Below are 13,450 nucleotides of genomic sequence, written 5' to 3' on the forward strand. Positions count from 1 at the left end.
CATAGACTTGTATTACTGTGACACTGAATGGTTTTCCTTGGAAACAAACTGACATCATTCTGTCGTTTTTGAGTCTGCACCCAAGAACTGCATTTTAATCTCTTTTGTTGACTGTGAGGGCTACTCTATTTCTTCTAAGGGATTCTTGCCCACAGTAGTAGATGTAATGGTCATCAGAGTTAAATTCACCCATTCCTATTCATTTTAGTTCATTGATTTCATAAAGATGTTGATGTTCACTCCTGCCATCTCCTGCTTATCTATGTCCAATTTACTTTGATTCATGGACCTGGCATTCTAGGTTCCTATGCAATATTGTTCTTTACAACATCGAACTTTACTTTCTCCACCAGACACATCTATACTAATTTTAATATAGATTCTAGAATTTTTAGGTCTTTCATTCAATTCCTCTTAAAAGTCGTTGATTCTTTCTAGCTTTCCTCTTTTCTTTTTTTTTAAATTAAGTGCCATGCTTTCTTTTATTGGTCCTTACCTTCAGTTCTTGAACCTTTTTCAAGCTTTTGAAATTGTTTTCCTATATTGCCTTTCTGCAGGTTTTCTCAGTTGTTGAGGTAGATGTGCTTTTGAACAACATAAGAAGCCAGTGGGAGTTGAGATTGTTTTGTGTTTTCCCTATCAGTTTGATATTCTGATTGAATTATGGAAGTTGAGCATTTTGTGTCCCTTTGAAAACAAAGAATCCCTGAATTTCAAAATTAATTTTTAATCATTCTACTCTTACCATCAATGATTGATTGTTTATGAATTCATTTTTATATTGTTTCATGCTTTAATAATTGGCATTAACACATTGCTTTACCTACAGTGTCAAAGTTTTTTCATAAATACTTAGGACATTGCATTATTTTTACGTCATTTCTCTGGGTACTCCTAATATTGATTCTTTTAATAAACTTCATCTTTTGTAACCTAGAAACTTCCTGGCTTTAAAATAGAAGTTTAATGCTATTTATCAAGACAATATTTATCATCCAGGATGCTTTAGTTTTTGTTGATTGCTGGGTTAAGATTTTTTGTTTGTTTGTTTGTTTTCCATTTACTCTTTTTTCCCCCTATAGTATTTATATGAAGATGACAGCTAATATTCTTTTCTGCTTCTGGAAATATGACAGATTATGTAGGCAATAAACAGAATTTAATTTTAAAAAATTGTGGAAAAATTATTCAAGTGGCTGTGAATATAGAATATGCTGAAATAGTTGAAACAAAAGCACCTGATAGGTGCATGAGTACCTCTGGGGAGTTTCTGACATGTCTAGAATCTGTGCACACAGACCAGTGCACGTGTGTGTGTCAAGACCACACATGGGGAGACCTGCTCCCCTGGAGGTGACTCAGCCCATGCCCCTTGTTTGCAGCCTGCGTGCTTTTCTGAGCGGGTCACACTTACTGGAAACATTATGGAAGCACTGTGTTTGCTGTGTCCTCCAGGTCGGATCCGCACGCGACGGCAGAGCTCCGGGAGTGCCACCAAGTCGCCTCTACACCTTCCGACAGTCGGGGCCGCAGTCGCGCCAAAGTGGTCTCGCAGTCCCAGCGTAAGAAGTATATTTTATGCTGTCTGTTATCTTAGTTTTATCCAACTTCTGCAGTTGGAAATTTGTATTATTTTTATCGACTTTGGAGGAAAAACACATTTTAGTGACGCTAAGACACTGAATGATCTTTATGTATGTTGGATAAGTTTGCAGAATGGAGTATTCCAGTGCCTACCTGTGTCTCCTTTCCAAGCGACTTACATTCTGTTTAAATTTTGTAAGCAGTGAAATGTAGTTTCTCTTCTTCCCCTCAAGCCTTTCAAGTTGAAATGTGTTTGGGCTATGACCCCTTTTGCTGTTGATGAGGACTCCTGATGTAATTTAAGAACAGCACCCAGGAGGTGACTGCTCACACTGAGGTCTCTTTCCAGTGGCAAGAAGTAAATCCATTCAGAGCTCCCCCTAGCCCGCTGTGCTAACACGTCACCCTGCTCCTCTCTTCCTGCCAGTGTGGGCTCTTGCTTTTGCTCAGCTGCCCTCGCTTCCATTATTGCTTCTATGTATATGTCAAGCCACTTGATTCTTAGCATCACCCGTGAGAGCACCCATGCATGGGATGAGCGTATCCTCATCCAGGATCCAGTCCTGATGCCTCTCTTCCTGGCCCCACAGGCTTCCCTGTCTGTGCACATGGAGAGGAGCGGGGGTCAGGGTCCTCCTGGGCAGGGCAACCGTACCTGAGGAAGGCTGCCCTTCCCTCGCACTGCGCTCATCAGCTGATGGTGTCTGCCTGGCTTGTGTAGAGAGTGGCTAGTCAGCAGCCAATCCTTAGTTCCTCATAGATGCTTAGAAGTTCTTTCTCAGCTCCTCCTGAATTTAGGTACTTTCTCAGGTCCCTTTGATAATTAAGAGTCCTCATGTTGAAACAAGTTTTATTTTCTTTCTGAAAAAAAAAGTGCAAAGTCAGTCATATTATTGGGAGGCTACACAACCCAGGCTTGTCTGATACAGAAACCCATGCTTTTAGTGTCTTACACCATGCAATACAACATAAAGTTGTGCAGGTGTAGTCCAGAAACTTCTGCTTAGGGAGTAATATCCTGGCTCTGGTTGTTCTGTTGAACTCTAGTGATGCATGGAGTCATAGATGGATATAATACTCAGGTCACAGGACTCATATCTCATCACAAGGAAATTTTTCTTGACAGAAAATGTTCAGGATTCAGAGAATAGGTCAATATGTTTGAATTCAGTTGAATTAAAAAAATGTCTCAACCCTTTAGCTGCACAAGTTTATTTTCTTTCATGGAAAGAGTTGAACAGTGTTTTTTATGTTTTTTTATGTCTGCTGTTCATTGGCGTTGGTCTCTGCAGGGGTTCCTGCCCCTCGCTGGTTAAGGGGTGTCGAAAATAAAGTCCCTTCTGTAGTGGGAGATGATAGAGCTTTAATTTTTCAGTGTTATAAAAATATTGCACCTTGCATTGGGGACCCAGTTTAACTCTTCAGTTTTATTTTATTCCCCAAATTCCACTCACAGGAAAGAGACGACACCAGCAGATGATCAAGCCTGGACCTTAAACTTATGTATATAAATCAGATATTTTTTAAAAATTATTTTAATAGGAGGTAAATATGAACACATCTGTATATTTTACAAATGTAGATATACTAGCATTCATAGTTCAGGTTTAAGAGTAAGTAGATTTCATTAATATTAGATTTAGGACAACAGCATATTTTAAATAGCTGAGGATTTAACTATGTGAGGATTAATATTTAAATACTGAAGAATTTGGCATTAGACATTGTTAAGATGAAACGAGTTAGCAGCAGTTTCTTTCACTTTGTTGATGTTTATGGAGCCCTTCCTATGGTGAGCACCGTATACAGTGGTATAGAACACAGATGGTAAGTCACTTTCTGGAACTTCCCTGGTGTTCCAGTGGTTCCATACTCACTGTAGGGGCCATGGTCAGGGAACAAAGATCCCGCATGCCGTGCATGGCGGCCAAAAAAAAAAGTAAGGAAAAAAAAGATGCCATCACTTCTGCCGGGCTGCTCAGAGCTAGAGAGCAGGTGCCCCCCACGGGGCCCGGCACTCCCTCAGTCTTCCCTGTATCTCATCTGCCTGCACTGTGCCTGGCGCAGGGTAGGTTCCTAAGAGTTTTCATGTTTCATGGACAGATACAAAATAACTGCTAGTACAGTATGATGTGTATAAAATAAAAACAAGTACAGAAGTAAACTAGGAGGAACAAGACCTAGGATAAACAGCTTTTGCTAATGTGTTTGTAAACAGACCCATTTGTGCTATGTTGCATGCTGACCTCTGTATTGTGTCTTTTAATCCACTTTTTGCCTGTCCTTTGGTCTGCTCTCATAACCCAGGATCCAGATCTGCTAATCCTGCTGGTGGTAAGACATCTCTCTTCTTGCTGTTTTGTTTGTTTGTTTGTTTTTTGCATTTTCCCTCACCCCATGTGCCTCGCACAATATTAATTTCTCTCCTTATTATGAGCTTAATCTTTCTCCATTTTTTCTGTATGTTCAAATTCTAGAGTTTGAAATGGATTTCTTTTCTCCTTTTATACAGCCTAATAGTTTGTGTGCTCCAATTTTATGGGCAAAATTAATAAATCCTAAAATAGGTTCTTCATGATAATGTATATTGATAATTTTTATAATGAATTTCACTTAAATTGTAGTTAAGTCATTAAAAAGTACTAATTTTTGTAAGTGGTCATCTTGGTGTTTCATTTGAATTATGGAGGGGCGTGTGTGTGTAATTTCCAGGTAAGTTTTATTTCAAAGGTTTTTACTCTCTGGATCATTCTATTCTTCTGCATAATAATGTGTGCTTGATATTTGTGGATTTTGTTGCCTTCTGTACTTAAGGGGATGATCTACCTAAGCTAATGACTGCCATTTGGGTATATTGGTCTGATCCTTAAAGATTTGCTGTTTGCTTTAAGAAAGAATTTTGTTTTACAAGAAATGGTTGTATAAGTATCTAGTCACTTAGCCATTTTTAAAAATTGCTAACTATGTATTATGGGTTGTGTTTTCTTGGTTTTTGTTTGTTAACTTTTATTGGAGTATAGTTGATTTACAACATTGTGTTAGTTCCAGATGTACAGAAAGGGGAATCTGTTATATGCATGCATATATCTACTTTTATGTTTAGAATCTTTTCCCATATAGGTCATTACAGAGTACTGAGTAGAGTTCCCTGTGCTAGGACAGTAGGTCCTAAATTAGTTGTCTGTTTTATGTATAGTAGTGTGTGCCTGTCAATCCCGACCTCTCCAAGGTTATCCCTCCTGCTGCCGCCTTCCCCATGTTTTTGATTTCCCATTTTACTGCATACACATCGCAGAATGTATTCTGCAGAATTTCTACCTTTGTAGGGTTTTTGAGCCTTCCTTTGAGACTCACTACATAGTTTCTATGGAAATGTACAAGCGAATGTCCATCTGTTTGTTGGACTGTACGTTTGTATGTATGGAGAGGTATGTTTATGCATGTCTGTATGGTTTTGACTGCTCTGTCATTTTATGACTATATGTTAATCTTTTATTGATATTAGTCTTTCTGAGAGGTATGTAAGTAATTATGGTCTTTTCAGTTTCTCTCTGTATTTTTATCATTTTATATCTCAGGGCTACGTTACTTGTAGCATAAAGTTTCATGATTATTATATCTTTAAGGATAATTATTTTCTTTTTGAAGTTCAGTGTTTTATTCTATTTTGTTGTTTTGTGTATGTTGTCTCTTATAAGCAACATGCAGTTGAATTTCATTTCAGTTTTTTTTAAACCAACCCAGGAATCTCTGTCTTTTAATAGATAAATGTAATCAGGTCACATTTATTATAATTACTAATATGTTTGAGATTATTACTACCATTTTATTTTGTGATTTTTTTGTTTACCATGTTTCTGCCCCCTTTTCCATGTGTTACATTAATGGAGTCTTAGATCCATTTTCCTCCGTTAATGTTTAAGAAATTTTTGTTATATTTCTATTCTTTCAGCCATTTTTAACATATCCACTCCTTTAGGAAGCAAAACAATTGTTTAATAAACACCTTTGTGATTATTGGTAGAAATTTGTTGTAGAGTGGGGAGACTCTTTGTTCTGAACCTGAGCTTGTTCTTTTGAATCAGAAATTTGGCAGTCGTTTTTGTAGAATTCCATCATTCGTTCTTCTGTGTAAATATTTATGATAATTTGATGTTCTTTTATGCTCCTTCATTTTTAAAAAATATTAGTTATATTATCAACTAGAAAACTATTTTTACACAAAATTCTCTTCGTATTTGATCGAAACTACTGTGTAAAGTGACTTCTGGAATTACTTTAACGTATTTCTTGATTTACGTTCATTATTCAATTTTGTTTTGGTTTACTTTTAGCTGGCAGCCGATCCAGTTCCCCAGGGAAATTGTTGGGAAGTGGTTATAGTGGCCTTGCTGGGGGTTCCTCAAGAGGCCCACCTGTGACACCCTCTTCAGAAAAACGAAGCAAGATTCCCAGGAGTCAGGGATGTAGTCGAGAAACAAGTCCAAACCGCATAGGATTAGGTAAGAATTCTCAAAGGTCTTGAAACACCATTCCCAACCTGGTCGAAAGTTTCCTGTAGGAAATAGCTGTGTTTGAACTGAGGATGTCATTTTGTCTGTGTTAAAAAGACATTTCGGTGTGTGCTTTCTACAGAATGCAGCATGTTTCGTTTTCATTTATGACTAAAAAATATGTGGGGTTTACCTACAAAGTCATGGGAAAGAATCACACCGTTTTAAGCTTTTATGTTTGAGAATCATTTTGTGAAACCTTAAAATTGGGAGAATGGGCAGGATTTTTTCTTCCCAGTTAGGAGCAGTGCTGCTTTTTCTTTCACTGAATAGCACTAAGTAGCCATTAATCTATGTAAATTTTCAAAAGCAATTTGTAGGATCCACCTCTGGAGAAGGGCATGGCAACCCACTCCAGTATCCTTGCCTGGAGAATCCCGTGGACAGAGGAGCCTAGCAGGCTACAGTCCACTGGGTGACAGTGAATTGGTCACAACTGAAGTGACTGAACATGCACGCATGCAGGGTACACATTTATTTTGATTTTGATCTTCTCTAACCTAACTAGTGAAACTTACCATCAAAGAATATGTGTAGTTACTTTCGCCATAATATTGTTCAAACATAAACATCAAAAAGAGGAAAACTCTTTTGTGTTGGAGTATTTAGTTTCTTTGTAATAGTGTGTAGAATAGGGTGTGTATGAATGACTCTCAGCAGCTCAACAGCCTCTTACTCTATTAACAGCTAACTTGTATGCTACCTTCGTAATAAAAAAGTTAGAAGTCTTTCGTAACATTTTGTGAAAAATCTGTGTTCAGACTCATATTTTCATCTCCTTTCTAAGAGTGAAAACCTACTAATGTGAAATCAGAGCACTGTATTCTTTAGTCCTGTTGGCTTATCCGTCTCCTTTATTCATTTATCTTATCGACAACTTTTACATGAATGTTTACTATGATGTATTGGGAACATTATGAGACCTTTTAATTAGAAGAGAAATGTAATAGATTCAACTTGTGACTTCAAAGAACTTGTGGTCTTAGAGGCAAAAATGTGAGACCGTTTGACAGATATTCTGGCGGGTGCTTTGGGCCATAGAACAGGAATGTCCTAGGGCCCTCGTCTGCCCCACTCCTCCCAGATTTCCTTCCAAGGCAGGCTTCCCAGAGAAAGCTGTGTTTCGATGAGGTATAAGGTGGGGATAGGTATGGCGGGGAGATGCGGAGAATGGTATCCTCGGGTAGAGAGGAGCCTGTGCAGAAGCGGTCAGACGAGAGGGAGCATAGTATACCCTGGGACCTCTGGTGGGTCCTCTGACGGTAGCTGAGGAAGTTTGACAGGGTAGGTGGGAGATGGGGGCAGGACAACTGGTAGGGTCCAGCTCACAAATGTCCTTGAGGGCTGCCTGAGCTTCAGGAAGGCAGGAGCAGTTATTTATGAAGTAGCATCAATAGGATTTGGTTTAACCAACATTTCTGAAACAAATAAGAAATGTGATCAAGCCGTGGTTTTGTTAAATCTATGCAATGCTGACTTTCTGTGGGCATTACATCACATGGTCCTTGAGCTGAACAGCTATTTGGCTCTAGTAATGGGGCTACAACCAGAGAAAATACCATGACTGGAATTTCTAAATTTCAGATTTGTTGCTATAAAATAGGTGTATTTAGTTCTGGTTTTGCTTGGGAAATACATTTGATTTCAAATCTAGGTGTGAAGTTTCAGCTGTCCTTTTTCCATAATTAATTTTTTAAGATTATAGAATGTTTCTTGGCAACCCAGATTTGTTTCATACTTTTAAAAATTATTTTTTGGGGGAGATTTTACCTTTATATTTACTAAAGATGCCGTTTTTACTGCCTTCTTGAAATTGGGAAATAATCCAACCTTGATGATCTAACCTGACTCTAGGACCTGGTAGTCTGTGGTCTTCGCTGTGGATTGTGCACTGTGTATTGTAGGTGGTTGAAAAGATAGCATTTCATAAGCCTGTAAAAGAAGTCCTTTGGAACATCATCCGTCACAAAGAACTAAATAGGAGCCTGTTGCCTTCCAGACAGTTCTGATCTGAAACATTATTTTGAAGAAAGTTGTTTCCTTGGTGCTCATTAAGAGGATTAGTTCTGGGTGGAGTTTTGAGGTCATATATGCAATTCTGGTTAAAGAAGATATTTTAGGTAAATATTTGCACATTGTGAGAATATATATGCACAGATTATAAAAATATGTATAAGTAAAGTATATCTCCACTTCTTCCTCTGTTACTACTTAAAAATTCTATTTTATAGAGTGTCATATTAGCATATTTCTGTAATAGAGTGTATGCTTCTTCTCTCATTTAATATATACTGGGTATATGCTTTGTGTCTATAAACATTTGACTCATTATATAGCAACTTTAAATATAAATACTCCAAAAAAAGTTAGGAATATCTTTTAAGAATACTTTCTGTAATCCTCAAACCAGTTAATAGTTTTAATCATAGCTAAACTAGGCTTGGAATTTGCATTGAGAATTGATTCTAGTTGTCTGCAAATTATATTGATTCATCTATGCTTTTTTGTTTGAAATAATATTTTTTAACTAAATTTTCTTATATGTGATGAAAATGTCAGAAATCTTCTACTTTAGCATTTAAGGTTTCTTAAGCAAAATAGAATGTAATTCCTGTTGGTTAACTTAAGAGGCAAACCCTGCCATGTTTTTCCTTCTTGACGTCTATTACTTCATAAACTAATGAGATAGATGAGTGTATGTATAAGTTGTTTTATTCTACTTATGATAAAGTCATATGAATAGCTGATATCTATAGCAGTTACATTTTGGAAGTTTGCCTTTGGTTCCCTTCTTTGTCCAACTCATCTATTGAAAAGTCTATAAAACATTGGACCCTCTGCCCCAAGTGTTCCATGGATATATGTGTAAAGTGTTCTCAGACTTCCTGGTTAAATATATTTTGAAAAAATTAAAATTAATAGTCAGCTTTAGCTGTTAGATTAGACTACTGTGTGCAAGACCAGAACATGAAAATGTCTAGACTAGAGAGATGTTTCATGTCCTTCGTTTTGTTAGTTTTTGTTATTCTTCTGGTACTTCTGCTTTTGATAGGAGTTCTTATAGGATAGTACCTTGAAAGACAAGAGTCAGGGTTTCCCTTGAAACATTATAAAAATAGAGTGTCGCTCAAGAAATAAAAACTAGTCAGATGGTTTTTTCCAGGCTTCTCAGCATTCCTTGTAAGCACAGGACTTGACTCCGTAAGAATGGTGCTTTTAGAAAGTTCAGGCAGCACATGTGTTTTTATTGTCTCTTCCCCTTCTGTCACCCCTTTGCCATAACAGATTCTTATGTAGAATGTTCAGTGTGGGCACTCAATGAAAAGACAAGAGTGATGCAGAATATTGTGTTTTAGCTTTGACCACCTAATTAATTATAGCCTGAAAAATTTTATATACTTATTTTAAATCCTCCTTGTAGATTAGTCTTTGGAAATGGTTTACAAGTGGAATTTTTTTTCCTCTTGTGTTTAATTATCCAATATTTGAACTGTTGGTTTCATCACTAAGTGTACTTTCATGAAGCTTGGCACAAAGTCATGAACAGAATTGTAAGCAGCGTTCTTTTTTTCCATACTACTATTGCCATATGTTAAAGGAGCCAGTCAGCACAAATGGGTGAAAGACCTTTCTCTGGGTCAAACACCAGGACAGAAAACCTTGTTAGGAATTGTGGTTGCTGTTATTTCAGATCATGTCTGCTTATTCCTTCTCATGCTCTTCACTGTCTTCACAAAGCAAGCTCAGCCCGCAGGGAGAGCAGAAATACCCCGTTGCTATAGTATACATGTTAAGGGTGTGAGAGCTGTGTAAAAATTCAGATGTGATCAGACAAAAACTAGAAGAAAATGATTAATTGAGCATGCACATATGTGAAAAACCATCAGAACTGCTCTTCCTACTTTTTGATTGTGTTGGAGTAGGCAGTGGAATAGGACTACAGTTTCACATATGCCTTTCAGCAAGAAATGCAGAAGTACCTACATTATGTTCACGGTACCCTTTTCATTTAAATGGTGGGGAATCTTTTCTCTCTCTCACCTTCCTAAGCAGAGGTGGAGGCCCAGAGAGGCTGAGTAGCTGGATCATTGAGTTAGCATGGAGCTGGAGGGGGCATTTATGCATTGGAAGTGGGATTGGTCCCCTAAGGATAAGCAATATGTCTTGCAGGTTTTAAGCAACTTGTCATTTATCGAAGGGGTCAATAGATACTCTCCAGTTTTTTAAGGTGCTAAATTAAACATTTAGCACCTGTTGCCTTGGCTGTTATTGTAGAAGTTGTTCAGAATGTTATCAGAAATTGCTGATTCAGTCGTTAGTGCTGCTTTGAGTGAAAACCCAGGGCTTCCACATCACTATAGCAAAATAAAGACAAGTTTAGGAATTCCTGAAAGTGAAAGTTTTAGTACTCAGTCGTGTCTGACTCTTTGTGACCCCATGGACTGTAGCCCTGCAGGCTCCTCTGTCCATGGAATTCTCCAGGCAAGAATACTAGAGTGGGTTGCCATTTCCTTCTCCAGGGGATCTTCCCGACCCAGGAATTGAACCTGGGTCTCCCGCATTGTGGGCAGACTCTTTACTGACTAAGCCACCAAGGAAGACTGGTGAATCCCAAATGAAGCCCTGTTTTGACTGACAGCTCAGCTTGCATCCTGCACTTGACCTTGCCTTGCTCACCAGCACAGGCCCAAGCTTTTGGACATCACTTAGGTACCTTTAGGGTCTAATTCACCTCTGGCACTGAGTAGAGACCACAATAGGAAGTTGGTTTGGCTTTTCACTTCCACATTCTTCCAAGTCAGGCAGTTTTATGACTCTGGTTTGTAAGACATTCTTGTTATAGTTTGGCCATAAATCTACCTTTTCTCTAAAGTCGTAGGCTATGCTCATTGTAATGTAGTAAACATGGCTATTTTCACATCAGTGAATCAAGGTTATTTTTTTCTTACGTTTCTGACAAAGTCATTTCTGTCTAGTCCAGAATTAGTAGTTCCTCTTAAGACGGAAGTGTCTATTGTTCCCATCAGCTATCATGGAAGTGGCTACACGCTCTCAGTTTGCAGAGTCGTTTCTGAGTAGTTTTCCAGTACTGCATTCCTGTTTTCTCAAAGTGAATGGAAAAATAAGGGCACCATGATCTTTTCTGAGGTTTATGGCCAAGTTATATTAGCCCTTAGGCTTCATAGGATTCTGTCTTGTCAGCATCCTATGACATGAGAAGGTAATTAGTTCTGTTCAAGCCAGTGGCTGATCTTCAGCATGAGTATTGAAGGTATCAGGCCACTTGCTGTAGACTTAGATGTGAGGCTGGGTGAGTGGAGGCACTTGGGGAGGGATGACAGGCAGATCTTTCTGGCTTCCCATAGAAAAAGCAGGAATTAATGTCAAGGCTACTGAATAAAGGTTATTGGACCCGATTCTTTATGTCTGTTGGTTTAGCAATTATGTTTGCAGCATCTACACACTGGTTTGAAGTAGGCAGGTTCTGTAGCTGGGTCAGTCCTTGTGACTTCTGTTTGTAAAGACGGCCAGGCTGGGAGCAGTGAACCCTCTTAATTAGGTAAGTTCATGAAGCTCAGTGACCAGAGCCTTTATTCTGGTTTTTAATCCAAATTAAATTGTCTTCCTGAGGACCCATTGCATATGAAAATGACTATGGCCTTTTATTATCCTCTTGTGGAGAAGTTAAAGCCATAAAAACTGATCATCTCTGGAAGACTTTTTGACGTTGTATTTTCTAATACCAGTTTGCTCTTTGGAGAACTTTCTTTGCCTTTCTCACCTTTAGGTGCTCTTTCACCTTCCTGCTGCAGTTCACAGTTTTGTGAGGCAGTGAGCAAGTTGAGTTTTGCCTATACCCCTCCTATTGTTGTCAGTGAGGCCCAAGCAGGGCCAGACATGGGCCATGTCGTGATCGTGCAAACGGAATGTGACTGACCGTGTGTGAGTTTCTCTGTCTTCATTAAACTTGTTCCCCTTCTCTGAAACCCCTCATGCTGCACGCTAGCACGGAGCAGCCGTATCCCTCGACCCAGCACGAGTCAGGGGTGCAGCCGCGATGCCAGCCGTGAGAGCAGCCGGGATACGAGCCCTGCTCGGGGCTTCGCGCCGCTCGGTGAGTACCCGCCGGCCGGGCACCCCGAGCGCCCCACCCCGCCAGGCCCAACCACCAGCCTCTGTCCCTCCACCACCGTCCCGTGAGCCTCTGCTCTCCATCCTCTTCCTGAGCCACCCTTCCTTGTACCCCTCTGCATGCTCAGATTTTGGCTTTCCCAGTTTTTATTTATCAGAGGGAAAAAGCACCACCTCACTCTGTACTGTTGTCACTTGGGACCGCTGGCTTCTGGGTAAGCCCCCCTGTGAGGTCATTGCCAGTGCGAGGTGAAGCTCAGCCAGAGATCACTGTGCTTCAGACTTGAGTGAATTCAGGGCATATCCGCAGTCGTTGAATTTCTACAACTTGTTTTTCATCTTACAAGGGATCAGTCCATGTGTGAGTCACTTCAAAGAAGGACAAAAAGTAAAATCATGATAACATTTAGAAAGGTAAACGTGTTCACTTTGGGGGTAGGAACGTTAATCAGAAAAGCAGCATGAATATCAGCTGTCCTTCTGTTGAATGAGTCCTTTCAAAACTTTCTTTAGAGCAGTCTACAAATTGCTTTTGGATAAACTGACAAGGTGTATGTATAGCACACCTCGATGTTCACTGTTAATTATTAAGAAATTTTCCTTTTTCCTGGGCTCCACAGGCTCTTTAATGTTTGTGACCCACTGCCACCTGAGGACAAAAAAAAATCACATTATTTGCTGGCCATGGTACATTATAAGTACTTACTTCTGATCACCAGTTGGGTGCCAGTTGGAGTTGTCTGACACACCCCCATTCAGTTTTTCTTATAGCCAGAATTTGTATTTTAACAATTTCTAGTATTCAGGAAAAACAAGATAAAAAGAGAAACATGTATCCTTTATAGATATTGAATTTACTTTTTCTATTTGGTTTTAATAACCCTGCCTTTCTCTAAAATGGACATATACCTTTTCACTTTGCACTGTCAACACATATTTTCACAGAAAAGAAATGTTTTGTGTTCTTCATGGTTGTGTTCTAGTCGTTTGGCATATTTCGTGCTGTGCGTTGTCTATTTTGTCATGATAAGCATGGCAGGTAAGGTAGAAATCATCTTACAGTGCTTGGGCCTAGGCCTTAAGTTATTATCTGGAGCTGTGAGCTTCAACAGTCTGTTATTTTGACTCCAAGTATGAGGCAGGTCTTTCAAATATAAAAATGTCACTGTGGAAGATGGATG

At 39.1% G+C, this 13,450-nt stretch overlaps 1 protein-coding gene across 1 annotated transcript in view; it reads left to right on the forward strand.

The window, feature by feature from the left end:
- CLASP1 (cytoplasmic linker associated protein 1) overlaps positions 1–13,450 on the forward strand; it is a 276,810-nt gene that overhangs the window by 188,782 nt on the left and 74,578 nt on the right. Inside the window, 5 exon segments of the mRNA XM_018061634.1 lie at positions 1,456–1,494; positions 1,497–1,562; positions 3,892–3,918; positions 5,919–6,086; positions 12,145–12,252. Coding sequence (XP_017917123.1) covers positions 1,456–1,494; positions 1,497–1,562; positions 3,892–3,918; positions 5,919–6,086; positions 12,145–12,252 — 408 coding nt within the window.

This window comes from Capra hircus, chromosome 2, assembly GCF_001704415.2.
Source record: "Capra hircus breed San Clemente chromosome 2, ASM170441v1, whole genome shotgun sequence".
NCBI classification, from domain to species: Eukaryota; Metazoa; Chordata; class Mammalia; order Artiodactyla; family Bovidae; genus Capra; species Capra hircus.